This window comes from Lethenteron reissneri, chromosome 47, assembly GCF_015708825.2.
Source record: "Lethenteron reissneri isolate LAM-NWPU_2019-01 chromosome 47, ASM1570882v1, whole genome shotgun sequence".
Taxonomy (NCBI): domain Eukaryota; kingdom Metazoa; phylum Chordata; class Hyperoartia; order Petromyzontiformes; family Petromyzontidae; genus Lethenteron; species Lethenteron reissneri.
In genome coordinates, this window is record NC_083825.1 from 10,249,970 (window position 1) to 10,276,211 (window position 26,242).

Genomic DNA, 26,242 nt, shown 5'->3' on the forward strand with positions numbered 1-26,242 from the left:
ACAGGGCTTGGATGGGCAAGCAGCGCGCATTAAATATTTGTCTGGGGCTGTTGCCGGGCTACGCTGTCAGCATAGGGCAGTGAGGCATAGTACAGTATCCATGTACTGTACTATGCCTCAACGTCTATGCTCCCAGCTTTCATCAGCCTGCACTGAGCAGTGCGGTGAAGTATGGTCACACAAGCTCCATGACCCGCACAGCGTGGGGAGGCCCTCATCCAGCAGTGGACTGACAAAAGGGCTGCACGTGTACACACACGCGCAGAATAAGTTACGGTTGAAGCTGTCACAAATCAGATCTCTAAAGTAAAACAGCCGGTGCGGTCGAGGCCACCACCTCACGCAACTGTCGCTCAGAACTAACGCACGACCTCCACAGTGTGTTCTTGCGAGCAGATGCACGTCCGTGTGAGACTCACCCCTCCACGCTGGTGTTGGGCCTTTGCCCAGAGACGGACTCGCTGCTGTCGGCCAGAGACGGCACCACCGACAGGAACCTTCACGCACGCACAACGCAACAACAAGTGTAACACTTTCTGAAAACGATCATCACACATGTTTACCCAGGAGAGGATCACCGAGGAGTCTCAAGCCCTCCCTGATCACAGTGGGGATGTGCAGGATAAGCCAGAATGGCGGAATCGGTCAAATGTGTCAGTGAGATGGGCCAGATGGATAAGGAGTGGGCCGCATGGGCCGCGTGGGCCGGATAGGCCGCGTGGGCCGGGTGGGCCGCGTGGGGCAGATGGACGGGGCGGCCGGGTGGGCGTACCTCTGGTGGACTTTGTTGCGGATGCCCCTTGGGAAGGCGAGTAGGTAGTTCCGTCCGTCGCTGGAGAAAACCTCGATTGCGATTGGCTGCATTGGAGACACCGCGTCCAAACAAAGAGGCAAGGGGAGAGGCTGCGAGTCAGCAATCAGGGTCACACGTTAGATGATCTTGGTCTCATTTATTTATTTTGTATTCGTAAAAGGGTGTTGTTTGTACTGTCTGGTTTGAAGTGCCTGGCTCGTTTGTCACATCTCATTTGTTAATCAATCCAAAAGCAACATTTTTATGGAACAGAAAATGAAAGAGTGCAAAAAGAAGCATGGGACGATGCAAAATGGGAATTACATGGACAGAAAGAAAAATAAACAAGTCGATTAAAGAACATACGCATGGATGGATAGTTGGTTGGGATTAGGTTCAGTGGGAGGGTAAGCTCTCATGCATGGCTGGCAGGTTAGGATTAAGAGGTTAGAGTTAGGAGGGCTAGTACTGGTCACCGGTTTATTCATAGGTTAGGGGTGGGGCTCTAATTCACTCGCTCAATGTGTTCCACCCACAACGCAGCTCACCCCTCCTCCTCTCCCCGCCGCGCGACCCGATCAGTTCACGACGGCGCACGGCATGCGGCACCACGCGCTCTCACCTGCAGGAGGTAGCGCCGCTTGTGCACCTCGCGCTCTCACCTGCAGGAGGTAGCGCCGCTTGTGCACCTGGCGCTCTCACCTGCAGGAGGTAGCGCCGCTTGTGCACCTGGCGCTCTCACCTGCAGGAGGTAGCGCCGCTTGTGCACCTGGCGCTCTCACCTGCAGGAGGTAGCGCCGCTTGTGCACCACGCGCTCTCACCTGCAGGAGGTAGCGCCGCTTGTGCACCTCGCGCTCTCACCTGCAGGAGGTAGCGCCGCTTGTGCACCTGGCGCTCTCACCTGCAGGAGGTAGCGCCGCTTGTGCACCTGGCGCTCTCACCTGCAGGAGGTAGCGCCGCTTGTGCACCACGCGCTCTCACCTGCAGGAGGTAGCGCCGCTTGTGCACCTCGCGCACGTCCTCGTAGGCGAACTTGCTGCACGTCCTCTTGAGCTGGCATGGGCCCTGGCGCGAGCCCTTGGGGATGATGGCGTCTTGTTCACTGGCGGAAACAGAAACATCGGGGAAAGCTAAATTGGCACCGTCGAGCGGCAGCAGCAGCAGACGGGGAGGTGCTGTGCTCAGGGTGGGCGAGCACCATGGTAGCCGTGACAAAAACATTTCACTTCGAAATTTCCCTGGGGGGGGGGGAGGGGGTGGGATCCACACATGTCAAGCCTTTTAAAGAGGGCCTGCCGTTAATATAAGTAAAAGTAAAAAATGCCAAAGCATTTTTTCCGGCATATATAAGAAAAAAATACACATTTTTAAGGTGGCGATTCCCCCCCTTTTGGATCAACGACTCTTTGTCCGGAAGGTCTTGAGATGTTTGGCAAACACCATGGGGAGGGGAGGAGAGGGGAGGGGAGGGGAGGAGAGGGGAGGGAAGGAGAAGACGACCGGGGGGGGGGGGGGAGAGTATGAAGTGGGGGGAACAAGAGGAGGAAGGAGCAGAAGGACGACGAGACAGGAGGAGAAAGAGGACAGGGTGCAGGGAGGGGGTGGCCGGTACCTGGCGGGCAGGTGGTCGATGTCGCAGATCTCTCGCGTGGCCGTCACCGTGAAGCCGTCGATGACGTAGAAGTGCTCCTTGCCGAAGAGGAGCAGCCCCTCGCTCGTGTCCAGACCTTGTACCCGCGCGCAGCGGTACAGGTGGCAGATCTACAGAGGAGCGAGCGAATGAGAGAGGGGGGACGGTTACATTTAAAATATAATGAAGCCAACGGGCTTTGGCAGATGGGGCAAATCATTTCAGGAATATTATTCATAATAAAGGTTTTTGGGTTAGATTGCGTTACTATGTGTCGTAACCCTCCACCACCCGACACAGCCAATTAGTAAGGGATTTGTCATGTAAACAAAAGGCCAATAAGTTACTACTACAGCCCACCAGTGTGTTGGAGAGTAAATACACAATATTTACAATTTGAGTACGACGTTTCGCTGGTAATACCATCCAGCATCATCGGGCGATTTGTCAGAATAGTGCAGCAAACCACCTGGTTCCTGTCTTAAATAGAACATGTATCTCAAATGAGAGACATCAATAATTACTATTAAAGATTGAATTACAATTTTATAATTATTGAAAGATAACCGTCCGGGTCCCGCGGACCCCCATGTATGAAAACAAATACATCTCGTTAGACGTCAGTCACAAATGTCAGTCACCGACATCAGCAGCGATCAGCAGATTCAGTCAACAGTCTGCCAAATACAACCTAGAGTTTAACGGGCCGTAAACGTTTGAGTTATTGTTATGAATTTTTTTTTCAAAATATTTGCAACCTCTTATCCAACGGCCGTGTAAGGAGTATCATGGGACCTTTTTGCCAGGATCGAAGTATAAAAATAACAAGAATAGGTTTTATCCTTTCTGTTAAGATGTTCAAACACCAAATAGAAACCTTCTGCAAGGAATCAAGTCTGCGTTAACCACAGGTACTTGTGGTGAACACGCAAACAAACATGCTCTAATAATATACGTGTAAAGAGCGTTTCAAATTCTATCACACTATACAATGAAGTGTTTTGGGAAAGGGCCAAAGCTGCCAACCCCCCTCCACCCCCCCGTGTCAAGTTTCTCGCTGCCCGCTGTGGCGGCGGCGGCACCTTCTCTCCCTCCTCCAGGAGCCGCAACACCGTCTGATTGTCGGTCTTCTCCTCGCTCTCTCCTCCGACCGCGTCGCCCTGCATCTCGGCGCCGCCCTCGGAGCCCTCCTCCTCGCTGGGGTCCGGAACGGAGCGCGAGCGCCGCAGGGGCGCCTTCACGATGCCTGCGCAGGCAGCACAGCCGTCGAGTTACGTTAGGGACTGTTGCGACCAGACACCGGGCCAGATCTATCCAAGCTCCATACCTTCCCCCCCACTCCATCACTCACAATAGACTAGTCGGGAAGTGAAAAAAAAAAGTCTTCGGCACAAATTAAACAACCAAGATTCTTCTTCGCCAGGCTAGTAACGCAGCCATTCCACAACAGCTCTGATAGGATTGCAGTGTTGATGAGTTTACTACGGGGTTGAACGTCGAACCAAACCGGCCGTGTTAGCGGTGACGGCAGTGATTATAATCACCGATTATAATCATTATAATCGCCGATGATAATCAGTGTCGTCACCGCTTACACGCGCTGGGGTGTTTTCGCCCGTGCCATCGCGTACATGCATGCGTGCGCGGGCTCGTGGTCATGCAGTGCGTGCATGCGTACCCCTGACGCGTGCGATGGTGTCGTCGCCGCCGCTGCCGCCGTGCTGTTCGCTGTCGGGCGGCGCGCCGTCCACCTCGGCCGCCTCCTCCGGCGCGACGGACTCGAGCGCGCCGCACGCCGAGCGCCGCTTGTAGAACTCCTTGCTGTCGTGGCTCACGGCGCGCCGGTACTTCCCCGGTCGCTGCGGCAGTCGCGGCAATGGCACGCAAGCGGCACGGCAGACGAAGCGCGCGTCAGTCATCGTGGCCATCGCCGCATTTTGCGTTCGCGCCGTTCCCGTAGCACACGGCGGTCACGAAGCGAGGCGCTGCGATGTTTCACAGACACCGTTTCACAGCAGGGGCCGATGTTGCTCTCTGTAATCCCAACTGTAAAGTTTTTAAATTTCACAAATGTACACTATGATGCCGGTGCACAATGGCCTACTCTCATCAAAGGACGTTACGGGTTCTTTCACGTCCACTGTTAAGCAGACATTGCGTAGTGTTTTACGGTCAACGCACCAGCAGTATGATAATTGTTTATTTACCCTTCTATCTGGCAACAAAACTGACACCTTTTTTTTTACAAGGAGTCATGTTTGCATAGACCACAATACCTGCAGCCATAATGCAAACAAAAGACATAATGTGCACTGTCCTTGAAGTTGATTGGTCTACACCCGAGACAGCTTTCCTTAGAGCCTAGTCTCACATGGGTTGGACCAGATGACGCCAAAAGGCGCCTTGATGTCAGTTTTGTTGCCAGATAGAAGGGTAAAAAACCAATTATCATATTTTTTACTGGCAAATGAGGTTCCAATGGTGCACCAGCAGTACCGATCACGATTCGAAGCGTGAACCTCCACAACAAGCGGCGGATTACTCAATTGGAAAACATGTAACAATCATCGCTCCCCTACTGGCAGGCTCGTGCCCACTTGCAGGCCTGTGCCGAGCCACCTTGCACCAAACAGGGGACATAACTGCCGCTGGAGGCGCCGCTTAAAACGTTTGAGATGAGGCGCGATGTAAGGCACTCTCTGTGTTGACGATGCATTTAAACTGGCGCAATATGAACGCAACGTATACTTTAACGGTGACATCACGATGGTCACGATGATGATGGTCATGACAATTAACGCGAGCCTCACGTGCTGACTTGCGGCGGCCGGGGACGACGGCTCCCCGTCGGGCGCGTACGGGTAGTGCACGTAGAACATGTCGTTGCGCAGCATCTTCTTACGCGTCCGGCACGGCCCCTCCGTCATGTCCAGCATCCACTTGTCGAGGTGCGAGCCCACGGGGGGCCCCCAGAGCCCCCGCTCGCGTGTCAGCTCCCCCTCCAGCTGGCTGAACTCCTCCGACACGTAGCGCTGCGCATTCTGCTGGCGCTGAACGCGTACACGGGCGGACACGCGGGGGTTAAATCCAGAAAGGGCGACAGTTCCTACAATGACGGTGATGATGACAATAAAATTGACAGAGTGATGTGTTTATTGGATCACGGGGCGCGGGTGGCATTGCTGCACTTGGCCTTCAACTCAGCTCTATGCAGGCAACGTGGGTTGGTGGATCGCACGCACAAGTCCGTGAACATCCCTCCCTACCCATGGGCATCGGGGTCACCATCTCCTTGTCAAGATGTGATGGCAGTCCGGAAAGTGGATTCATATCTCCTTTGCACGTGTGGATTTTCTCTGTGTACCCCACTCATTAAACATCCCAATATAAGGCCACAGAACTTGGGCAACACTTTGCCCCGTCTCTGGCTGCCTTCTCGCTTGTCTGTGGTTTTTCCCGCAAATGTGCGCGTTACAAATCAGCCTAATTATTAATTATTGTATTTATCTGAATAATAACAACGCTGTTGTCTAGAACAACACCAAGGCTCTGCCCCCGTCTCCCCCTCCCACCCACCCTCCGGCAACAGCGGCGCTCACCTCCACGTGCTGGCGGTGCTGGAAGCTGACGAGGTCACGCACGACCGCCACGTGGGTGAACATCCAGCCCGTGGCGTCCTGCAGAGAGGGCGCCGCGGCGCGGCCGGCGCCGGCCTCCTTGCGGTACTTGCGGCCGCCGGTGAGCACCGAGAGCGCGAAGCCGCTGCTCACGCGGTACAGCTTCGATTGCACGGCCGAGCCCACGGCCGCCTCGCCCCGGCCAATCAGCTTCTTCTCATGGGCTGCAACATCATCATCATTGTTGTCGTCAGTGTCGTGGGGTGGGTGGATGGGTGAGTGGGTGTATGTGTGTTTGGGTGGTTGGTTGGATTGGTGGTTTGTTGGGTGGAATGTTTTTTGGGTGGGTGGGTGGGTGGAGTAACTGAGTGGATGACAGAGTAGTTGCTTCAGTAGCAATATTATCATGATCATTATCAACACCAATATCACCACCATCATCCATCAACCAATACCACCATCACCAACACCATCATCATAACGATTATCACCACATCACCATCACCACCACCACGACGACCACAATGACCACCACCACTGATGAGTGAGGTGGGTGCCTGTGCATGTCTGTGTCCGTGGGCCGCACCAAGGTGTGTCTGCCAGCACTTGGAGGCCGGCTCCTCCAGAATGCTGCGTGCGGCGGTGATGTCGACGCCGCTAGTCTCGCTGTTCGGCAGCGACACGCGAAACCAGTCTTCCACGGCATGGCGCCGGTTCACCATCAGCTCGGCCCACACGCGCCGCACTGCCTTCAGCAACAGCTGCCGCCCTGCCGCACAAGAGCGCAGGACGACAAAGAACCCCCGTGAAGCTCCAGGCTGTTGGGGCAAGTGCCGCGAGAGAGGCGCCCGTTGAGGCCGACACGGCACACGACGGGGTGGGGTGGCAGCCGCCACAACTGGCTGCCTACTCCCCAGTGCTGTTTTGACACTGCCCCAGGTGCTCATTTAAGGCTAAGTCGATCTAGGGCAGTCCCAGGATCGGTGCAAATTATCGTCATCGGTGTTTTGGTGGTCATGAGAAGGAATCGAACTCAGGTCGCTGGGTTCATAGAGCAGCGCGCTAACCACGACGCTACTGCTCCCCGCACACCCTCCCGCACGCACGCACGCAACTGGGTAGTTTTCAGAGGGCTCAAGCACTGGTGCCATACCTTCACTCGTGTCTGGGCCGTGACATCGGTCTGACTCGAGCTCAGGAGCCAGGGTCACGTGCCACGTGGTCATACGACCCTCCGCCTCCAGGCCAAACCCGTCCGGGTGGCTGCAACGCAACAGCACAACAACTCAACAACTCGCCCGCAAGTGACTGTCTCTCATTGTCCCAGAAAACACTGCCATCCGTAGAGCTCTCTCATCATCCTCATTACTGGCCAGGTGGCCTCTGAGTTGTTGTTGGGAGGCAACTGCTTTCCAACAACAATAATGTTAGACTTGTAACGTTATTCGTTCGCTCTCTTTGACAACGAATGACTCAAGAGGCACGAGAAACCACGGACATGCAGGAATAAGACAGCCAGGCTGTTAGCCGGTGCAAACAATTGATAAAGCTCTGTGGTCCTCTATATATTAAGATGTTTTGTGCTTACATGTGGGAGGAAACCGGAGTACCAAATAAAACGCCTGCTGGGGGTGAGATTCACCCACTTTGTTGTACTGCCACCACCTGGCCAGTGAGGGTAGGCATCCCGACACTCATGGGAAAGGGAGTTTAAAAATTGTGTGAGACCCATCAACCCCCGCTGGCTCCATAGTGCTGGGACAGGTGTGCACCAACACCACCCGGTGGCATCTTTTACAAGCCTCCTCCACACAACATCAAAGGCAAAGATCACCTATAGAGCATTTTAACAGATGACCACCTAATGAAGCAGAACACCTATTGAGGTCGGAATAGCACACGAGTGGGTAGGTGGCCAGTACCATGCCCAGCCGCCTTTGTCTCTACAATGCTGATATATATCACATTGCAACAGGTACTCATTCAAGACTACGTTTGACCTAGGTTAGGCCCAGGAACCTGTTCAGATATTCATCACTGATGTTGGCTTTAAGCAGGAGTCAACCTTGGGTCGCAGTGTTTATAGCGCTGTGCGGTAACTACTATACGACCGCTCTTCACAAGCACCCACATATACTTGCACACGCACACACACCAAGAACAACATGACCCAGCCAACGCAGCCCTGCCTGCCAGAGGAGCTCACTGATGGGACTGTGTCCTGATCTTTCAAGGATTTGCGTGCTCCACACGCGTGCACACACGCATGCGCACGCAGAGCTCACCTGCCCGCGTAGAGCTGCATGAGGCAGTAGACGAGGCAGCCCAGGAACTCTGGGTCGGGGTTGTGTGCGCCAAAGATAAGCGCGCGCTGCGTGGTGAGCGTGCGCAGCGCGTCCAGCAGGGAGATCTGCTGCGAGACGGTGCGGTGGGGCCGCGACAGCTGGTAGAGCACGCTGCGGTTCAGGCACTGGTAGAGGATGTCCGCCGACAGGCCCGGGGCCTTGCGCTTGGACTGCGCGAGGGGGGAGCAGCCGATTCGGCAGGGAGGAGGAGACACGGTCCAGTTTGTTTGGCTTGTTGTATTGCATAGAGATAATAATGCGCTTAAATGCAACTCAAAGCGCCTTATCACATCTAAAAATAAGGGAACCACCAGTGGCAGCTCTCCCTGTGTGGCACACATTTCTTCGGACTTCATCGCTGCCTGCCGTTTTTTACCGACGGTCTCTCGCAACCTCTCGAGTCAAGAGCCCTCGGTGTAACACAGCCCAACGCGGTCCGCGCGCTCCAATCCCGACCCGTGGACCCGGGGCGGCCAGGGCGCTCACCTGCGTGATGAGCTGCAGCAGGGAGTCGACCACCTGCTTGGAGTCACGGGCGTACATGCCCTGCCACAGCTTGTCCACCAGCCTCTGCGCCACGTACAGCGTGTTGGCGACCAGCGTCGAGTAGCTCCCGCCGGCCGCCAGCGGGATGGATGCATCCTCGCCTGCACGCGACCGCAACAGGTTAGGAAATGGCCAGTAATTTCTTGCTGAAATAATGATCGTGAGCTTGTTTTTGGTATGGCTGCCGTCCTTTCCGCCGGAGCACTTTACACGCGATAAACAAGTCACATCTCATCTCAACACATGTCAAAGGGCACCCCCAGTGGCAGTGGTTCCTGCGTGACGCAAGGTGACTCAGCGCCTGGCCAGCAAGCACTGGGGCGGTGCTCATCTCCTGTTTATAAACCGGAGCCAGTGGGGGAAATTCCACATTCCTGTTGAATCTATGGTGCATGCATGGCATACCTGTGATCCTGTGGTGAACTGTATGACAAACCATGGCCCTTCTGTGAATCAATGCTGAACGCTGTGGTAAATGTACAAAGTGATGGTAAATTAATCAAATTGTTGGGTACCGATGATAAATCTACGGTGAACCCATGCGCCTGCAAACCACCATCCACACAACACTAGCCACAACCCTAACCATGCCCTAACCCTAACCGACATGGCCAATCAGACCCTAAGCCTGCCACCGCAAACCACACTGGACAAACAATCTCTGCTGTGTGCGGTTGTCTGTGTTTGGAGGTAGTGGCACCGCACCCAGCAACACGTCAGCCGCCAGCAGATGCTCCATGACCCCAACAATGAGGTCAGTCTGGAACTCCTTCTGCTGCGCCTTGGTCGAGCGGTCAGGGGACGCCTGGGTCACGCACACACACACACATTCATGCCGATGTTTACACATCACACCAGCTACTCATTCAAGGCCGAGTGATCTTGGAGAAGGCCCAGGATCGTCAATGTTGTTGGTGATGAGCAGGAATCGAACTCTGGTCGCCAGGTTTGTTACGCACCACGCTAACCGCTACCACTCACAATACGCACAGGCACACATGCAATAGACAACGAGCACACACACACACACGTGTGCCCTCTGACCTCAAGCAACACGTCAAGGGCGAGCGTCTGCTTGGAGGCCGGCAGCAGGCACAGGTTGTCCACCACGATGACGCGCATGAAGTCCAGGACGATCTTGCGAGCCGGGTGGCTCGCCAGCAGGGCCTTTCCGGCCACGCTCACCGACTCCGACTGGCTGCGGTTGAGGCCGCCCCCGTCCGGCCCCACTATCGACTTGTACTCGTCAGCCGGAGAGCCCACGTCCAGGATGTCCTCAAAGTCACTCGACTGCCACCACCACGGAGGAGGAGGGAGGGGCGGGGAGGGTGGAGTACCGCCAGCATCATCAGCAGCATCGGTATCTTGACCGTCATCATCAGTTGTATAATAGTCAAAAGCAGCATTGTCAAAATCATAGTCATCGTCAAGAGCATCACTTTCATTGTCACCAATATAGCATCATTGGCACAATCGTCATCAGCAGTATCCTCAGCAACATCATCATTATGAGTATCACTATAATAACCATCATCATCGTGGTGGCGTTGGTGGTTGTGGTGCTGCCCGAGGGCCTCACCATCTCCGAGACAGGGCGGCTGTGCAGAGGGAAGAGCGTCGCCGCCAGCGCCGAGAGGAAGTCAGGGCTGCTCCACAGCGACGCCATGTCGGCCACGTTGTGGTAGAGGTAGCGGAAGAACTGCAGCAGCGTGACCGGGTACTCCCTGAGCCACGAGCCCTCCTCCTCCGACTGCCATGGCTGCACAGCAATGACAAAGATCCCCCGTATAGCCTTAACAGACTGTTGGGGCAAGTGCTGTTAGTGAGCATCGATGAAGGCCGGCATGGTAGACGAGGGGGTGAGTGGCCAGCACCACCCCCAACTGCCTTCGTCTCCCCAGTGGCGATATTTTTGCACACCACACCAGGTACTCATTTGACGCCAAGTCGACCTAGGGGAGGCACAGGGCCGGTTCAGATATTCGTCACTGGTGTTGGCCGTAAGCGGGAATTGAACTCGGGTTGGTGGGTTCGTAGCGCAGCGCACTAACCATGACACGACAGCTCCCCACGGCTGCACGGCACCATAACACACAAACTCAATCGTTGTGGGAGGGTGGCGCAGTTGGCCTGTGTTACATTCGAGTCTCGGGCGCCATTCTGTGCGGAGTTTATATGTTCTCCAAAAGTGTTCTGTGTGCATTTCCTCCGGTTTCCTTCCATAATACAAAACTTATATGATGTAGCTGGTATTGACCAAACATCCCAAAGCTGAAAAATCACCTGCAAATTACTCAATTGGGATGACACAGCAGCAACATTGCCCCCTACTGCTGAAACTTAGCAGGACCCTCCCAAATAAGAGTTTCCAAAGTCAGTGAGGATTTGCTGGGTAAACAGGCAGTACAAACAACAACAACGTGTTATTTATATATGGCGTTATTCATGCAAACTGTGTCTCAAACTGCTGTAGAATTCGTGAGGAGGAGCTGTACCTGGTTCAGCATACTGCGCAACATGGACAGCAGGAGAATAGCAGCCTCAGGGCAGATGCCATTGATGGGCGCCACTGCTGCCAGTCCGGAGGAATCGCTCACGGGGACCCCGAAGATGAACGTCCAGATCGAGTCCAGGTCAAACTAAACCAACAAGACACGTACATGCGCCAACATCATCATCATCATCGTCGTCACCAACCCAAACTCACCAATAACACACACACACACATGCACCCACATGTGCACAATAAACTCATGCTAACACACAAGGGCACGTACACAGAGACATAATATAACCATCACAATGAATTTAATTCTGAATTTAATCAGGCCAATTTCAAGCTCTGAGAATGAAAATGTCGATTTGACCATCATGCGAAAAGCCGCACTCTCGTACGCAGAGTGGGTGGGAAAGCGTTGCCCTCCACTGTGAGGACCAGAGGGATCTCAGAGGTAGTTATGTGATATTACCTTCCGTGGACCACACTGCACGAGATCTGAGGCAATTCTTCATCTCGTGACTTCCCAAGGTGGGTGGTCACAGATAAAAATATATTTTCAAATAGGGCCCCTATATTAACAATAATGAAAAAAAAACATTTAACATATTTTCTCTGGACAATATCATCGTGCCCCCTTCCCCTTGGATCCGCCAGAGTGCCACACGACACCGGGAGCGTTGTACGGCGGTCAAACCGGGGAAAATCCGCACGAGAAAAACAAAGCCCAGGGGGGGTGGGGTAGCACCTTGAGGTCGCCGGGAAGGCGGGCGATGGGCTGCTGCAGCAGCAGCGCCATGAGCAGGAAGTAGAGCTGTGGCACGGCGGTGTGGCGCGGCAGGAAGGCCTGCAGCACGGCGAAACCCGGCACGTGGCACGCCTCGCGGTTGATCTCGCGCACGCTCGAGCGCCCGCCACTGCGGCCTACATTGATGCCTGCCGGCCGGCCGGGGAAATGGGCGGGTGGAGGAAAAGCATGGAGAGATGGAGGGGTCACGGCACACGCTGGACAAGAGGCGATCGCAAATCTGTGTGGTGGCTCGCGAAGCCTCTTCATTACCCTCAACAATAGCCCTACATCTCACATCATCCTCTTCACCCACCCCTAACACACACACCCCACCTCCAGCCCGAAGGTGGCTCGGCAGTAAAGCGAGCGACTCGCAATCGGAAAGTTGGGAATTTAATCCTGGTTGGGGGGTTGACTCAGCCCATCATCACTCCAGGATCCATAAAACAGATGCCACTTTGTGGGGAAGTTATCAGTGTTTGCCCAATGGAGAGATCACCCCCGCCAAAGTAATGTGGAAGTTCCAGGGCTGTAAACAGGCGAAGGGCATCAATGACTCAATGCTCACTGGGCAGGAGATCGCCACTTCACCGACTTTTTCTAGCCCCCCCAGCCTTACCATTGCCCCAGCACCGTCCGGACATACCCAGCACGGAACCGATCTTGTTGGTGAGCACAGGCTCAGTGTGGTCGAGCCAGCCGCCCCCCGGGGCACCCTCGCGGAAGCGCGCCAGCACCGAGGGGTGGGACAGCAGCGCGAGCAGCACGCGCATGCTGGCGAGCACCGTGCTGGGGTGCAGGTGGCCCTGCGTGAAGAGCAGCAGCCAGTCGAAGCCCAGCGTCCTGATCACGTCCTCGCACGCCCTGCAGCGCCAACGCCACACGCGCACAAACACAGAGATTCCCCCACGAAACCTTTCAGACTTTTGAGAAAGTGCTGATTGCAAGGACCTATTGAGGCCGGCATGGCACCTAAGGGGGTGGTGTGGCCAGCACCACATCTGGTCGACTTTGTCTCCCCAATGCCGTGGTTTAGGCCTAAACACCGTGCCAGGTACTAATATAAGGATGAGGCAACCAGGGGAAGGTTCAGGACCGGATGTTGGCTGTGAGTGGGAATCAAACTCGACGAGTCTGTCGAGCAGCACGCTCACCACTGTGCTACTCACACGAACAAAGACAAAGATCACCCGTATAACCTTAACAGACTGTTGGGGCAAGTGCTGTTAGCGAGGCTCGCACAGCACACGAGGGGGTGGGTGGCCAGCACCATGCCCGGCCGCCTTCGTCTCCCCAGTGGCGATGTTTACAGATCGCACCAGGTACTCATTTGAGGCTGAGTCGACCTAGCGGAGGTCCAGGACCGGTACAAATAATCGTCACTGGTGTTGGCCGTAAGCGGGAATCAAACTCGGGCTGCCCAGTTCGTAGCGCAGCGCGCTAACCGTGTTAAGGGTTAGGTATCAGTAATTGGTCAGATATGGTGAGTGTTAAGGCGAGGGCTGGCAATGGGATCAAAGGTATGGTGGTTAGGGTTACAGTTGAGGTCGGTTGGCGAAGGGATTTGTGTGAAACTTAGAGCTAGGGCTATGGTAGGGGTTACGGAAATGGTTATGGCTAGGATTTATGGTTGGGATTTGGTTAAGGTTGGAGATAGGCGATAGGGTTAGGTATGGTGATGATGTTAGGGCCTGGGTTATGGGCTAGGGTTAGAGGTAGGTGTGAGGGTTAAAGTAAGGATAAGAGTTGAATCTCGGGTTATGGCTATGCTTAGGGTTAGCACTCGCGTTGGGGCTATGTGTAAAGGTTATAGCCAGGGATATGATTGTCCTGGGGCTGGGAGCCAGGGTTAGGGTTGGAGCCAGGGTTCAGGTTGGAGCCATGCTTAGGGTTGGGAGCCAGGGTTCAGGTTGGAGCCATGCTTAGGGTTGGGAGCCAGGGTTCAGGTTGGAGCCATGCTTAGGGCTGGGAGCCATGCTTCGGGTTGGGAGCCAGGGTTCAAGTTGGAGCCATGCTTAGGGTTGGGAGCCAGGGTTAGGGTTGGAGCCAGGGTTCAGGTTGGAGCCATGCTTAGGGTTGGGAGCCAGGGTTCAGGTTAGAGCCATGCTTAGGGTTGGGAGCCAGGGTTAGGGTTGGAGCCAGGGTTCAGGTTAGAGCCATGCTTAGGGTTGGGAGCCAGGGTTAGGGTTGGAGCCAGGGTTCAGGTTGGAGCCATGCTTAGGGCTGGGAGCCATGCTTCGGGTTGGGAACCAGGGTTCAGGTTGGAGCCATGCTTAGGGCTGGGAGCCATGCTTCGGGTTGGGAGCCAGGGTTCAGGTTGGAGCCATGCTTAGGGTTGGGAGCCAGGGTTTGCCGCGGGCAAGTGCGCTCACGTGAGGCTGACTGCGCTCTTGTCGCGGGCACCGTGCGTCAGCAGCGCGAGGAGCGTCTCCAGCAGCTGGTTCCTGAGCCACACAGTGCGTGCCCCCCCCTGACCCGCCACCTCTTCCTCCCAGCCTGCAAGCGCCGCACACGCCACAACCACGCGCACGTCGTAAGCCACAACCAAACACGCATCACACCACAACCGCACACCACAATCCCACTCCTGTTGATGTCAGCAAAGTCCTGCTGCTGCAGTTACCACAGTTCTATTACTGCTATTAACACAATCCCACTGCCATGGTTGTTACCACAATCCCACTGCTGTTGTTGTTACCAAAGTCCTGCTGTTGTTGCTGCTGCTGCTCGTCCCTGTCGGGGCATAGCGCCTTCTCGCTGAGCAGGTGTGGGGGCAGCGTGGCGGCGAGGAAGTGACCGAAGCGCAGCAGGTCGCCGGGCGAGGGGAAGGCCTGCAGCAGGAGGCGCAGCACGCTGGCCACGGCGCCCACGGAGGCGCGTGACAGCGAAGCGTCGCGCAGCGTCAGCAGCAGCCGCGGAACGAGCCCAAATTCACGCATGAGCCGAGCGTTACGGGTCGCCTCACTGTGGGGGGCAGACGGGGGGGGGTGGGGGGGGAGGGAAGTGAGTGGTCCGAGTGTGAGGGGTAGGGGGAGTATCCTGGTACGTGTCTCTGTGTGGAAGCGAGATCGAGCGACCTTGGCAGGTAACGGTGGGCGCGGATGCACCTTGACCTTTGGGGTTTGGCAAGAGGTGGGCAGTTTAGACGTTGGGCATGGTACAGTACAATGGATGTTGCTGCGTGGCCCTCTGCTGCCCACCATGCATGCCCACAGCATCCTCTAGCACCTGCTCTAAACAGTGGTCGGTGACCACTCGGAACCTGGAGAGTGCTTGGATGGGCGACCACTATCCAGGTTCAACCCCACTTAGCGTCCGGGATCTGATGAGATGGTTACCGTTGCCATGAACTTCGCTCATTGATTCCTCCTGTCATGTTGAAGTCTACCAGACACTGACAATTTTGTCTCATCAACACTCACTCACCACACTGCAGGTCACAGCACTCACCTACTTACTCACTCACTCATCCACTCACTCACCACGCTACAGGTCACAGCACTCATCCACTTACTCTCTCACTCACTCATCCACTCACTCACCACACTGCAGGTCACAACACTCACCCACTTACTCTCTCACTCATCCACTCACTCACCACACTGCAAGTCACAACAAGTCTCTTTCTGCGTCTTCGCTCACACTGCTCCACTTTTGGAATCCCCTCCCATCGCCTTATTCCACAAGATTTTTTAATAATAACCTCGCTCAATGCAAGATACAAGTTAACTCGTATATATTACAACTCTAATATTGCTGTTTGTTGCTGACCATCTGACTTTTTAGGCCTTTTGACATATGATCAGCCATTGAGTTAAAATTAATATATATACCGGGTGATTTAGCCGAAGGCCACACAGATGCTGCATGAATGTAATCTGTTGCTGTGGCTGTTGTTGTTGTTGTGTTCACCTGGACTCAGTAAGCAGCTCCACAAAGTGCTCCAGCAGAGACAGGTGGAGCTCGTAGGGTGCATGGAGCCAGACCTGTGGTGAAACAGCGACGCACATCGCTCGCAAAACAGGACGAACACGGACCCTTCAACTAAAACCAAACTCTCAACGGTCGAGGTCAGGAGGTCATCACTCCAATGGCGTTAGTCCCCTTCCTTCTGCTAGATGCCACAGCTGCTGCAAAGGTGGCACTCCACCTTCAAGGACTACACGGCCCAGTGGTAGCGCGGTCGCTGTTTGTTGCAGAGGTGCGTGGGTCGAATCTGCAGACCACTCTGGTTAATACTGCGGATGTAATAAGTGGAATAATCCGCACCGTATGCTTCACAATCGATGTTAAAGAACCCTTGACGTCATTCACAAGCGTAGAAACCAAATTTGGCAAATTAGAAAACTACCCACAAATTACTCAATTGGAATAATAGGGTTTTCCTCTTTTTTCTGACAACAAAACTGAAACCTTTTTACGAGGAATCATGTCTGCATTACCCACAATACTTGTGGTCAAACAAAAACACTGATAATATATGTTTTGTCCTTGAAACTGTTGGTCCACACCAGAGACGGCTTTCTTTTGAGCCTCGTCTCAATTCGTGCTAGACCAGAGGACGCCAAAAGGCGCACAGCTCAAAGACAATGCACTATCAAAGTAATGAGGGCTCGGGGTAAGCATCTAGATCTGGTGTGGACCAATCAGTTTCAAGGACAATGCATTAATTATCAGTGTGTTTTTTGTTTGCATTTTGACCACAAGTATTGTGGGTAATGCAGACATAATTCCTTGTAAAAAGGTTTCAGTTTTCTTGCCAGAAAAAAGGGGAAAAACCATATTATTATATTTTGGTACTGGCAAAGGAGGTCCAATGATACTCACTTGGAATCATACATTCCAATCATCGCCCCCTCCGACTGGCAGATGAATTATTAGGATGGGGGGGTTTAGGAGGGAGGGAGGGAGGGAGGGGGGGCAGCACCTCGAGGTCGCAAAGCAGGTCCTGGAAGCCAGCGGGGTTGGGGATGAGGCTCGTCTCTCGCCCGCTGTCCAGCGTGCCGACCAGCGAGAAGGTCAGGTGCAGGATGTGGCTGTTGAGCAGCGAGCGCTTCCTCTTGAGCAGCATGGCGAGCAGCTGGTGGCGGCCATGATGACGGTTCGCGGGCAGGGCGGGGGGAACAGGGAGAGAGCCACTCCTTTGGTAACCAGCGTCGGGCAGCAGTCGGTCGAGGCTTTTGTTGTTGTGGGGGTGTGCTCACCTGGTAGCCGCGAATGCGCTCCATCTCCTTGCAGGCGAGTGGGTTGCTTTTGACGACGCACACCAGGGCCTTGACGGCCGCGTACAGGCCTTCCACGTCCGCCGCCATGGCAACCAGGCCCAGGATGGCCGCTGCGCCGCCCACGTACTGCAAGGTGCTGGCGAGCTGGCGCGGCACAAACGTGCGCACGCCTGCAGCGACCAACGAGCCACAACCACAACCGCCACAATCACCGTGAAGTGGATTACTCACAAAAACCAAAATGACCATTGCAATCACCGTTAATTGGATTATTCACAACAGCCAGCTGAGAACACAGGCATCTTCAACCAATTGTACAGCGATTTCCTGCTCAAACAAACATTGAAATTGCTTTGACTCTAAATATATAAATGGACAAAACAAGAATCTTGGTCCACGTGGCTTAGCGGCGTCCAGACAGGGCACACATTCCCCGCGGACCCCACGGCCCCCGTGGCGTGGCTCACCGAGGTAGCCGAGGAGGGCGGCTCCGATGGTGCGTGCCGGCCCGGTGAGGTGGCACGCTGTGTTGAAGAGCAGCCGAATCGGGGTAGCGTTCTCGTGGGACAGCAGGCCGAGCTGCGGACACGCGGCGTTGTTATTCGAAAAGAGTCGATCAATTTGTCCTGGCGTCATGGTCCAAATTTGCCAAATGAAAAAAAAAGTGAATTACGCAATAGGGATTACACATCACAACATTGCCCTCTAATGTGAAACTACTGCAGACTGTCTGACGCACAGCGCCTTCATGATAGCCTTGCACCATAAGAATGGCGTGAATACCCAATGCATATCATTATTATGATTACAGGTGGCAGTGGGGGTCTGCGTGCGGCAGTGCGGGTGACGGGCGGCAGTGGCGGTGACAGTGGCGGGTGACAGACGGACCTGTTTGGCGATGGCCTTGCTGTCGGCGCGGTTGTAGACCTTGCGGATGCGCGCGACGGTCAGTGAGGACTCGGACAGCGCGTTGAGGCCCAGAGAGACCCTCTCCTCGACCACCAGGGGCCCAAGGCTGCCCTCGGCCTTGGGGTCTTTGGGGTCTGTATGCGTCACCACCAAGCAAGGAGACGTGTGCGTTAATGCGCATGTGTGATCAGGTGTTACAGCAAGGGCTGGAATAACATTTAAAATAAATTATTTGTGATGGTTAATATCTAATTGCAATCTGATTGGTTGTTTCTGTTAGGTCATGACACCTATTTAAGATGCGGAGTCAGGTGCTGCGGTTGTTGCAACTCCCTGGATTCTATCATGACAATGCTTGGCACAGTTTAAGGGAACCATCGCCTATCTAATCGCGACATGCGATTGTGGGAATTGCTCTCCTCCCGGTGTGTGAGCTGAAACAATATTAACTGCCGCATTAAGGCTTGCACACCACGTGACAGCTTAAATATGGCCAGATCATTATGTGGTCTCACCCAACATTCAATTATGCATCGTAACATTGGCTGTAAAAACTTCCGTCTTAATTTAACACAAGATGTCTGGTGAGAGCCAGGGAATTTCAAAGCTACAATGGCTCCGTTCCTCGGGCTAATTAAAGCGGGCTTCGGAAGCGAAATGACAAAATAACTCATGCTCACTCGAGGCTCCCACGGCCTGGAAACTGCCCACGTAGCTCGAGCCCAGCTCAAATATGGTGGCCACAGCTGCCGGGGTCACGACCTCCTCCAGCAGGTATGTGGGGCCAAGGCGCCACACGAGGTGCGGTGCGCCCAGGAGCCGGGGCCCGGCGTCGCGCTGCGAGGGCACCGTGCCGATGAAGCCAAACACCGACAGGCCGGCCGGCGGGTTTGCCGAGCCACCCGGGAAGGAGCGCACGTAGTGAAGCTGCGGGGGCGACACGCACCAAAGGAGCACGGGCATAGAGTACAACGTCGCATGAGAGACCGCGGTGTCATTGTGTGTTCCTAAAGACGACCACAAAGCTGAAGGTCGCCCTGATTAGTTCCTGCTGGTGTATAACTATAAAACACTACATGCTGTCTGCTTTACAGTAGACGTTAAATATCCCTTGATATAATTCGAAATGAGTAAATGGTATTGTGTGCTGGCGTCTTCGAACATTAGCTGCAATGCAATGCAATCGAGAACACACACAGCAACAATCATCGCCCCCTACTGACAGACTCATGCACACTTGCAGGCGGGGTGCTGAAGAATCACCTTTTGCCGCACAATGACAGACACCACTGGGGGAGCCCCTCAATAACCCAGCAGGCGTGTGTCCGGCGACTGCATAATTAGGGTTGCCAGCAGCGACACACGACTGACTGGTGCCACGCGATGAGATGCTGAGGGAGGTGGGGGGGGGGGGCGGCACCTTGGCGGAGCCGGCAGTTTGCCCGTTGAGGTAGAGCGTGGCGGTGCTGTTCTTGAGCACTCCGCGACCCAGGGTGAGCACCAGGTGGTGCCACACGCCCTCCTGCGCCAGCTCGGCCACGCGGAAGCGAGCGAGCGATGGCAGAATCTCATACGAGGAGCTCTCCTCCGCCGGGTCCTCCACTGGACGGACAAAGACAAAGGTACTTGTGTAACCATTCAGGTTAAACCAATTGAGGGCTTAAGAGACCTGGATACCTGGATAGGTCCCGGGTTCAATTCCTGACTGGTGCCTTTCTGTATGGAGTTTGTATGTTCTCCCCCTCTTCTGCATGGGTTTCCTCTGGATTCTCCGATTTCCTCTCATAGCAAGAACAACCATACAATGCAACCGGTATTGGTCAAATATCCCAACGCCGAAACATCACCTACAAATCACTCAATTGGAATCATGCGCAGCAGCAACCTCGCCCCCCTTTCTCCCTTTTAGAAAACTTGTCAGAACCCTCGAGAAAAAGTTCCTTGAGCCTGGGCGAGCCCCTCCTGGGTAAAAGGAGCGCGAGAGCATTGGCGGCGAGGAAGGGCGGCAGCGGCGGCCTCACCCAGGCCGTGGAGCGGCTCCTCTCGCGTGGACACGACGAGCGAGCGGTCGCGCGCCGACAGCGTCACGGTGAGGCACACGTGCTGCAGCTCCGCGCCGACGCCGCGGCGCACCAGCGTGAGGAGGCGCACCGGGTGGGGAGGCCGGCCCGGCGGGGAGAACCGCTCCACGCAGAACCACGCCGAGAAGGAGAGGCCCGACGCTGGCGGGAAGAGGCGCTCGCCTGCACGTGGGGTGCACGGGGCAGGGGGAGGGGGGTGGGGTGGGGCGGGGATGGCGGGGGTGGCGGGCACAGCGGGCGGAGGAGCGAGTCTGTCACAATGCAGAAACAGTGAGGCATTGTTGCCAGATCGGGAAGTCACTTCAACTGGACCACGTATATTTGTCCATTTCAAGCCAGTGTTGACGGTGACAGTGTTCGGTCTATTTATTGATTTATGCTGTGGGAGGGGGTCCCGTCCGGGCCTTGCCTGTGCCGATGCCGCTGGTGACGGCACTGTCCCCGGTGCCCCCCGAGCCCCCCGCTGAGCCCGGCTGAGCGTTCTGTGGCGCCAAGCTGGGCAGGAACAGGCAGCTGAGCACACAGGAGCCAGGCAGGGAGGGGGCGGAGAGACACAGAGGTGGCGTGAAGTCTCGCCCGAGTGTGCGAGTCGGAAAAGAACGGTTTGACTTCGTGTCATTACAGTTTCACGTGTTTGTTTGGTTCTTGTAATATCTTTAGTTACAATTTACATCTTCAATTACCTGATTGTATCTCGAATTTACATTGATGATAATTAAAGACTCCTCAAATTAACACAAAGGTTTTTGCAGCCACTATTACGAATCATAATTGGGTTAAGCCAAGTAATGATCTGGCCAAATTTACTGGCGGAGCCAGTGGGGGGGTGGGGTGGCACGTGCCCCATCAATGATCCGATTTAAATCCCTAACTTCGATCGGATCATTGGGGTTCATTAGTAATAAATCGGCATTTTGCGACCCCCACTGCCACTGTGTAGCATATTATTATGTGCCAGGGACTCTATGAGATGATAGGACAATAGTCTGAGTCCATAATTGGCAATAAGTAACGGCAAAGCAGTTATAAGCGACTCAGAATTGTGCGCAGTTGCGTATACAGTACACGACTTGCCTGAAGACATTCACCTTCAGCGAGCGCGATGCCGATCACACACGGTTCGAATTCGACCCTCGATCGATGGCTACGCCATCGCCACACACACGTCGAATAAAAAGCAAGGGACAAGTCCTTAATTACTAACTCCTATAATTTTTCATTGCTGGAGGGGTTGCCCCCCCACCTGAAAATCCTGGCGCCGGCATTGGCCAAATTTGTGTGGCCAAGACCCTCCACAAGCCGACAGCCAAATAAATGACATCTGTCATGCGTACAAGCGTTTAACGTGCCAATCGTTATTGGTGAGCCACACCGGTGAGTTGTAGAACAATTCTCACAAATATGGTAGTCATATACGCGACGTTTTGCTTGACAATGCACCAAGCAACTTCAGGACAATCCAGGAAGCCAAAATAAAATCCGGGAAGTGAGAAAACACGTCCTATCTAATCGCTAAAGTTAGCTGTGAGATTTGTTCTTCAACTCAGCAGTGTGAGACAAACCAATGATGATTGGCACGTTAAGCACTCGCGCACGTGATAATTGTACCTTATTCGGCAATGTTTGGTGATTTCACTACAAATATTTAGCGCTGCCGCCGGGCTGTGTCACCGCCGCTCGCTGTTTCTGCCTCCCTGATAACTCACGTACCCGAAGCCTTCGGGGGCCATGTCGAACTCGACGAAGGGCGGCGTGCTGCCGCTTCCGCTGCTGCGCACATCGCGCGGCGTCGTCATGGAGACGAGGCACTTGACGCGCGTCAGCGGCACGGTCACAGAGTCCAGCGGCCGCAGCAGCAGCAGCCCCCGGTGCCAGCGCTGCAACTGCAGCTGCTGCTGCTGCTGCGGAGATTCGGAGCCCGGAACCCCGTTGGGGCACTCGGCAATGTCTCCCAAGATGCCTAAGGGGCCGGGGCGGTTAGGGTTAGGTTCGGGGAGAGTGGGGAGCAGAATGGGGAATGGGTGGGGTAGTAAAGAAGAAAGGAGGTCTACTGGATGTGGCGTGCCAGGTCCAGAAATATATGAAGGTCACCACGCCGGTGACTGAGGCACCGCTTTGCGGGAAGCTCGTGAGGATTCGTGAGCGTGGAGGGGCGGCGCGGTGACTCACGGGCCGCGACGCCGTCGCTGTCGGAGGAGGAGGAGCTGGAGTTGAGGCGGTGGAGCCGGTACACGGTGGCCGCTCTGCTGTCCCACACCAGGCAGCTCAGCGGGTTCCCCAGCCGCAGGAACTCTCTGGTTTAGCGGCCAACGACGGTCACGAAAATACACGAGAACACGACAACAATGTGCCCGTCACTCCGCTCGTACTCAACCTTCCTGATTTAAGATCTCGTCAGGCTGAGAGGTGATGAACGAGAAAGCGAGGCAGAAGTGGCTATCTCCTCCTGCACCGGCGGAGGATTAAGAAGAGCTCGCAACGTGACAGTGGTTACCTGGCTCAAACACTGCTGCCGACATCCATCATACAAGTCCATCAGTCTCTGTGTGTGTCTATGGACCTCTATGGTAGTCTCTTGGATCTCTATGTCTACCTATAAATCTCCATGTGAGTCTCGATCTCAAATTATAGACCACATAGTAAAGCCACTGCCCATGTCTATCACTCGTGGGCAGCGCTTGAGATAAACACCAGGCTACTCCTTAAGGCGTAAACTGGGTCACTCATCCAACGTCTAGATGAACGTATTAACACTGCTGTTCAAACTCGCCGCCATACGAACAATGAGGAATATCGTGGAAGCACCAGGGGCAGAGACCGGGAGGTGAGTCGAGTGAAAGAGGTGCTTTGGAGAGGTGAGTAGCCAGGGCATAAAGGGCTGCGGAGTAGATGTTGAGACGATGGCCCAAGACAGGAGTGAGCGGATGGATAGGAAGGCAAACCCCTGCCAGGAAGAAGGCAGATGCCAGCGTAGAAGAGGGGCGCCAGTGTCTGGGAGAAGCAGCCCCGTGTGGGAGTCTCACCGTAGCTCGGCAGGCTCGATGGCCTGCGACGCGAGCCGCTCAAAGAGCCGCTGGAGCGGCGCGTGCAGCGGGTGAGCCTCATCGGCGAGAGCCGGGCCGCAGCGTCGCACCAGCGCGCCCTGCAGCCCCGCGCGACACAACACCTGCTGCGCCGCATCGCCCGGCGACAGCAGCTGCAGCAGCCCAGCCAGACGCAGCTGCAGCTCCAGCGCCTGCTGGCTCACGGGTGGTGGGGAGAGAGAGCGCCGCACGGAGCACGCGTCACTCCCCGGCGTCGACGCGGCGAGCCGGCACCGCAGCGAGACCGCGGGTTCGAGGGCCGTGTGGACATTTGCAACATTCACGACCTCAATAACCCCTGGGCAGATCGTGAAGCAGATGACCGTGACCTTATCCCCCATCCATCAGTGTCAGTCTGGTTTCTAGGCAGCTGATGAGGAAGTGGCCTGAAGCCCAGATTAGAACCAAGGATCTCAGCAGTGCCGACTCAACATGTCTGAACTCTGCGATTACACCGAGTTCTATAAATCATGTGCAAATGTACTCAGGAACGCCTCCTCTGAGTCTCATGGCTCAGGAAGGTCCCGCTACATTGGGATGTTTGGCACTGCGGGGAGTAGCGACAGCGGGCAAAGTGGTGAGGAAGGTGATGGGGGCGAGGAGGTTAGAACGGCGTGAGGAGAGGAACGGAGAAGAGTGAGGGGGTGAAGAGGGGGAGGGTGTGAGATGGGTGAGGTTAGGAGAGTGAGGGTATGAGGAGTGTGAAGGAGCTGAGGATGAGGGGGTAAGGGTGTGAGGAGGTGATGGTGGAGGGCGAGCGGTCCGTATTGTTGTCACCTGGGGCTGCTCCTCGTATGGAATGGAGGGCAGTAGGTCCACCATGGCCAGCACAGCTCCCGGGTGGACAACTTGAATGTCCGTGGAGGACGTGTTCATGGTGGACCTGTGGATAAGGCAGCCCAACAGTCACTCACCACGTGAGGGTGTGCACTGGCCTGGGTGTGGCATTAGTCTGCCAGTAGACTGAGTAATTCTAGATAAATTAATAATTTCTTGGATTTAGCAATTTGTACCACGACGGTGGTATACAATTGCCTCCATGATTCAAATGATGTCAAGGAATCTTTAAAATCCACTGCAAGTGAAGTATTTTGTTAACATTCAGGGTGGCCTGCTGGATTTGAATCGTGAACCTCTGCTACTGCAGGGCCACGGGCCCACCCCATTCTTGTTAAGTATTCACGGCAGCAGCGATAGAGGAGTAATGAGGAAGTGACTGACTGCCGGCAAGTGGGTCACTACACCACGAGGCTACAATGATTACACCCACAAGACGATAACCGCCGCACAGCATACCCAGCTGATCAAATAAAGAATGAATCAGCGGTTTAAATAACATCCATTTCACATATGGGAAGATTGCTGCAATGTTACATGCGTGTCCATGGCCGTAATAAAGTCGTTATTGAGTTGTTTATCGTTGCAGCTTCAACGATTTAGCCGCTGATTCATCCGCACATTTAAAGGAGGTAGTTTAACATGAAGGTTTTCTTAGTGGATAATATGATTAATAGCAAATTTCTGGGTTAGGCCATGCAGTGATCGAGCCAAAATCTTGTTGCAAAACCCTCAATCACCCAACACAGCCAAACAAACTGTCACACGTACACCTGGCAATTATTATCGTTTCAGCTCCTTACCGGTGGGTTGAAAAACAACCAAGTTTAGCAATTCAAAACAATCATTAAATACAATCACATGTATCAGTAACAGGGGGTGTGTTCCGGTTCCACATCACTCACCCATCAAACGAGTCCGTGGCCATGTGGTAGAGATACACAAACAGCCTGCCGCAGTGCTTGAGCGACGGAGACACGCGCTCCCCCGACCCACAGCCAGTGCCGCCTTCCGGCAGCAGCAAGGCATCGTGGGAGGAGAACGGCAGTGTGGGGCCTGCGGCATCGGGCTGGGGCAGCGCGTCGTGGGAACAGCCGGAGAGGGCGGCTGTCGCCCCCGCCAGCTGCCGCCCCCCCGTGAAGCAACCCAGCAGCCTCAGCGCCTCGGCCAGCTTGTCGTACTGCACCTCTCGAGCGAAGAAGCGCGCGTTGGCCGGCTCCGAGTGCATGGCGGCCGTGAGCGTGCGGAACGTGGCCCTGAGCAGGCCGAACACCTCCCCCTCGTCGGCCTGCTCCCAGCAAGCACCGGGGCTAGCGTTCAGCGAGTTCTCCATGGCGACGAGCAGCGAGGTGACATAGACGAAGCCGCCCACCTTGCGGAAGACGGTGCGCGCGCGATGACTTCCGGTGAGCACCTCCACGAGGGCCTGCGCGGGGGCAGGGTGCAAGCGGCCAATCGGCAGCGCCGGGTGGTGAGCGGAGGGCAAGGCACAGGGGTGTGGTGTACGCTCAGCTGGGAGCGGTGCTAGCGGTAACATGTCTGTCATTTCCTCTTTTTTAACTCTCCCCCTTTGCTCTCCAGCTCCTGCTCGTCCTCCAATGTTATTCTACTCACCCTCTCCCTCTCTCTCCCCGTGCGTGTGTGCGTGCGTGTGTGCGTGCGCTCACGGCGAGGATGTCAGACTTGAGCGTGATCTCACTGGGCCCGGCCGTGTGCATGAACCCAAGCAGCGTGCCCATATCATCGTCGCCGCACGCCGACAGCACGAGCTGCTGCACCACGCGCAGCGCCAGCGCCCGGCACTCGGCGTAGCGTACGATGTTGTGCACGCAGCGCGCTCCACCCAGCTCGCGGAACGCTCCTGCAGCACGACACGCACAAACACAAA

General features: G+C 55.1%; 1 protein-coding gene across 2 annotated transcripts in view; it reads right to left on the bottom strand.

The window, feature by feature from the left end:
- The window catches only part of WDFY3 (WD repeat and FYVE domain containing 3), an 80,897-nt gene that overhangs the window by 24,413 nt on the left and 30,242 nt on the right, over positions 1-26,242 (bottom strand). For both annotated transcript variants that reach the window (XM_061571392.1, XM_061571393.1), the window contains 35 exons: positions 26,022-26,215; positions 25,260-25,780; positions 24,295-24,400; positions 23,458-23,672; positions 22,604-22,728; positions 22,145-22,394; positions 20,844-20,947; positions 20,375-20,596; positions 19,774-19,955; positions 19,034-19,280; positions 18,333-18,487; positions 17,912-18,023; positions 17,424-17,614; positions 17,147-17,299; positions 16,132-16,205; positions 14,918-15,183; positions 14,592-14,715; positions 12,866-13,083; positions 12,178-12,365; positions 11,428-11,571; positions 10,512-10,691; positions 9,977-10,222; positions 9,638-9,737; positions 8,873-9,033; positions 8,327-8,556; positions 7,195-7,304; positions 6,628-6,810; positions 6,024-6,265; positions 5,235-5,474; positions 4,103-4,283; positions 3,507-3,670; positions 2,407-2,555; positions 1,776-1,896; positions 773-858; positions 420-497 (listed from right to left, as the gene is read on the bottom strand). In XM_061571392.1, the coding sequence (XP_061427376.1) occupies positions 420-497; positions 773-858; positions 1,776-1,896; positions 2,407-2,555; positions 3,507-3,670; positions 4,103-4,283; positions 5,235-5,474; positions 6,024-6,265; positions 6,628-6,810; positions 7,195-7,304; positions 8,327-8,556; positions 8,873-9,033; positions 9,638-9,737; positions 9,977-10,222; positions 10,512-10,691; positions 11,428-11,571; positions 12,178-12,365; positions 12,866-13,083; positions 14,592-14,715; positions 14,918-15,183; positions 16,132-16,205; positions 17,147-17,299; positions 17,424-17,614; positions 17,912-18,023; positions 18,333-18,487; positions 19,034-19,280; positions 19,774-19,955; positions 20,375-20,596; positions 20,844-20,947; positions 22,145-22,394; positions 22,604-22,728; positions 23,458-23,672; positions 24,295-24,400; positions 25,260-25,780; positions 26,022-26,215 (6,262 nt within the window). The remainder of the gene's footprint in view (positions 1-419; positions 498-772; positions 859-1,775; positions 1,897-2,406; positions 2,556-3,506; positions 3,671-4,102; positions 4,284-5,234; positions 5,475-6,023; positions 6,266-6,627; positions 6,811-7,194; positions 7,305-8,326; positions 8,557-8,872; positions 9,034-9,637; positions 9,738-9,976; positions 10,223-10,511; positions 10,692-11,427; positions 11,572-12,177; positions 12,366-12,865; positions 13,084-14,591; positions 14,716-14,917; positions 15,184-16,131; positions 16,206-17,146; positions 17,300-17,423; positions 17,615-17,911; positions 18,024-18,332; positions 18,488-19,033; positions 19,281-19,773; positions 19,956-20,374; positions 20,597-20,843; positions 20,948-22,144; positions 22,395-22,603; positions 22,729-23,457; positions 23,673-24,294; positions 24,401-25,259; positions 25,781-26,021; positions 26,216-26,242) is intronic.